This window comes from Nanorana parkeri, unplaced genomic scaffold (genome assembly GCF_000935625.1).
Source record: "Nanorana parkeri isolate BGI_ZX_2015 unplaced genomic scaffold, ASM93562v1 scaffold789, whole genome shotgun sequence".
Taxonomy (NCBI): domain Eukaryota; kingdom Metazoa; phylum Chordata; class Amphibia; order Anura; family Dicroglossidae; genus Nanorana; species Nanorana parkeri.
The window spans coordinates 611,406-615,527 of record NW_017307057.1 but is presented as its reverse complement, the minus strand read 5'-3'; the positions used below and the strand labels follow the sequence as shown (position 1 = coordinate 615,527).

The 4,122-nt window shown below is 36.4% G+C and overlaps 1 protein-coding gene across 2 annotated transcripts in view; it reads right to left on the bottom strand.

Moving 5' to 3' along the window:
- LOC108793901 (isoaspartyl peptidase/L-asparaginase-like) overlaps positions 1–4,122 on the bottom strand; it is a 38,364-nt gene that overhangs the window by 6,756 nt on the left and 27,486 nt on the right. For both annotated transcript variants that reach the window (XM_018564852.1, XM_018564851.1), the window contains exon 5: positions 1,336–1,454. In XM_018564852.1, the coding sequence (XP_018420354.1) occupies positions 1,336–1,454 (119 nt within the window). The remainder of the gene's footprint in view (positions 1–1,335; positions 1,455–4,122) is intronic.

Sequence of the window (4,122 nt, the reverse complement as noted above, 5' to 3'; positions counted from 1 at the left end):
CAAATAAGTCCAAAGTCAAATAAATGATGTGCAAAGATATAAAATGCTGTAAAATTTATTGCAAACAGTATTGAGATATACATTGGCATCTGTTGACAGAACATATTTTGAGGTAGCAGACAGCAATAAAAAAAAAAAGTACTTGCGGACATCATTTTTGTTTTGATGCTTTTCCAGAACCCTTCTATGTTTGGCAGGAGCTGAATTTAATAGTCAATGCATTTTTGGCAGTAATCAAGTTTTTAAATATGGAGATTAAATGAAGTATTTACAAGGCACTAGTGGTCTTTGCCAAATGCCAGAATCCAATATAAATATACTTGTCTACTGCAAAAACAACTAAAATGAAGTCTTCTTCCCTTAGAATCTGAAGGAAAACTTTATGATATGGGAAAAACATATTATTATTAATTGATGTGCACCAATATTACTGCACACCCTTGCCTTTCTAATATCACAGATTTTTACATCGTTTTCTTATATTCTTTTTCTTTTGGAGTAAGGGATATATAAAGCAATGACAGGATTCTTTTTAAGAGTTTAGATTTTGACATTCATTGATCATTATACTGTATATTCTACCATAGAGAACTTTTTAGAATGAGTCACTTTAACCACGTAAACGGAGTAAGACATATGAGATAATTTGCAACCTCACTGAGTAATTGTTTACTATAAATCCCAAAAAAATGCAATACACCGAGCAGCACCAGGAAGATCAACCATAAGCCAGAACCCTTCACTGCGCATCCAGTAGAGGCGGCCCCGTTCCAGTCAGGGAGTCCAGAAGGCCGTATAGAAAAAAGTTTACTATAGCATGACATTCAGGACAAGGATTCAGGGTACCAGGTACAAAAGCCTGGTGATTACATTAAACTACAGTTTGTGAAACTGCGGTGAATGGACAGGCCAGAATTTTCTAACATGAAGGTTCAGAACAGCAAAGTTTTCAAAGTGGTTTCAAACAGCAAAATAAATGCCCAGCATGTTGGTTGTGCAATGCAGGAAGTTGACTACTCACTGCAGCACCCTGTGTTCTGGAGTCCAGTGCCCAATGCAAGAACTATGGTAAGTGACAACAGTAGGCGTAGCCTTCCATTAACCTCCATGTATACTTGAAAATCCTACATTGAAGGCCAGGGTTGCCCCTATTAAAGATGTGGCAGCACCAATCTTACAGCCATGCTGTAATGCTGCTCTAACATATAAGGCCTGTGCCCAGCAACTGAAAACACATTTTTTTACAAAATAAGGCAAAGCAGAGGATAAAAGGTTGCAGCCTCCATAGTGCTACACAGGAAATTGTCTATACACATTACTACATATTTAACATACCTATGATTGGGCTGTCTCCAACACGTCCAACCATTTTATTTGTTATTCCTCCGGTTGATGTGGCACAGGCAACATTGCCTTCAGAATCAATTGCTACTGCACCAACTGTGTCATGCATTCTAAGAAATAAATAAAGAAAAAAGAATAATTGATATTTTGTTAGTGAATTTATCACAATGCATCTTTTCAACTTTGTGTTGGCACTGCCATCTCACAGTATTTTTATGCACATAAACCCAACTGAAAAGATAGCTGTCCAGTGTTGAAAAATCACATAATTGTTCAGCAGGAAAGGTGAAAAAACTGTCGACAGGATGTACTTAATTGTTATTTTCTTAATTTTCTTTATTTTCTTAACCACTCCAAAAAATTTTCAACTTTTTGAGTTTCTTTTCACTTAAAACAATCAGCTATTCATTGGGAATTGTCTGAGTAACGAGCCACAGTTCTAAAAGTTGGCAGCTGTATAGTGGCCAGTATAGGATATCTTGGTCAGCTGATAAGAACTTTTTGTATTCCAGTGATGTTGTGATTACCCTCTGCCTTGGCATAGGGCTGTGCACCTTTGTTGCTGGAAAGTGTGTTGCATAGTCCTGCCTTCCAAATAGTGATTCATGCTCCACTCAGGACCCTATAGCACATACTGTATCCCAGCCCCGGAGGAAGATGTGTTGATGCAGGGGCCCTTAATTGAAGCACTTGCATACGCTGGCAAGGTGACACTGTTACATATTTTACAAGGATAGATACTTGCATGTTTTTATATATTTCTAGGATCCATGTTGAAAGATTTCATTCCTTATATAGGTGTGAGAGGGCCTGACTTGCTTTTCACCTGGCTTTGTAAGCTAAGGGTAGAGCTACATGAGCTTGTTTGCACCACTGAAATTGCTAAGGATTAATTGCTAAGTGTATCAGTCATTTGCTAAACAGACAGAAAAATGGTCCCCTATGGTGTAAGTTACACAAGTAGCATATAGTAGCAATCAATTATATACAATTGGAGAATTCTGTGATAAAGAGAAGATATTGATTACTACATGCTACCCATGTACCTTACATTACAGGGTAGAGCTATGTGTTGCATCTGTCAAGTGATTAATCACCCCCCTTAGATGTTAATCCTTAGCATGAATAAACTATGGAGCTGTAGCATAAATGTCCATGAGGAATTCTTTGTATACACCTATGAAGAATGAACCAGAGATTGGGTGACATAACAGTAAATCCCATGAAATATAATTATGTTTTTTTGGGAACTTTAGTGGAGATGCAAGATCGTTGTTAATAAATGGGAGTTCAAGACTAAATCAACTTAAAGCAATTTAATAAAAGATTCCTGCAATGTTAGAAATAACTAGGCATGGTCCATTTTCCAGTTAAATAATCTCCTAAAGCTCCAGCATTAATTGACTTCTAAATGTTCAGTGATCAGAGGAAGATTCTTTTTTTTAACATATAGTTTTTATTAAATTATAGTCATACAAGGAAGTGTTGTACATCTTAGAACTCAACATCTAATGTCATTATATGAAAATCAATTCTTAGCACTTGACAAGTTTACATAGGGATGTAAGCGAATAAGGTAGTGCTGGGTGGCAGTAATTATCCAAGCATTACAATGTATTGAATTGTTACAGACGGTATAGAAAATAGTCATGTACAATTTATTGACCTTTGTATCTTTCGCTCTTAGCATCATACTACTGGTTTGACCAATAAAACCTTATAAATCGCAACAAGCTTTTAAAAGATTCCAATTGTATTCTCTGGGTGGGGCGACCCATACGAAGAGTACATGGCTCCCAGTCAAAAAGAGTTTTTGGTGCTTCAGTGTTTATGGGGAGTGCAGGCGAACCGCCTGGGATTGGAAGATGCTTTTTATTGAGGGAACATTACTCACAAAAGTGTCACTGGTAATTAAATTTTGACATAAGATGAATGGTACCAAATTAGCACATTGCCACGTAGGGAAATTCCTGGGCTATTTTTATTTTTACCCTGTAGGAAGCACCTAATTTCATTTTATCCATTGAGGAGCTGTTCACATGTTTTCTGCCTAACTCTGTCATGGTAAATTCAAGGTGACAATGAATGCATACTTTTCTAAAACTCTTTTTGCAGGTTTCCCAATGCACCTGCTGGTCTGCTTTAATCCCATTCCATATGTCTGCAATATGAATAACATTGCAATGCAGCAATAAAGGGAAAAGATGCCAAACTTAGTCTGCAAGGTTGGTTTTCATTTTTTTTACTCTATATCTGTTCATAAAGTGTACTGTGTTTTTTTTCTTTCTACTATCTGTTTGTATGTGCAATACTTTCTCAGCAAAATAAAATTAAATGTTATCTGTTCAGATTGGGTAAGATCACTCATCACTCACACTGGCCATATTATCATTAGAAAGGTAGGAAACAAAAATTGTCTTAAGCTGGCCGTACACCTATAGATTTTCTATAGATTTTTTTCTCTCAGCCTATGGTCAGATGGTAAAAGTGCAACAGATTCTGTTCTTAGAAAGAGGTCAGGAGTGGCAGCTCCTATATTTCTCTCCCAACCAGTTTTCTTTACTTTTACTCTTAAATGCACAAGTTCTTTTGAATTGTCTGAGATCTATCTATCTATCTATCTATCTATCTATCTATCTATCTATCTATCTATCTATCTATCTATCTATCTATCTATCTATCTATCACTATCCACTGAGTGTAGACTAAGAACCCTTCTGATTGGTAAATTTGTGCAACTGATAAGAGACAATGGCACAATTATTAGAAATCTAGATT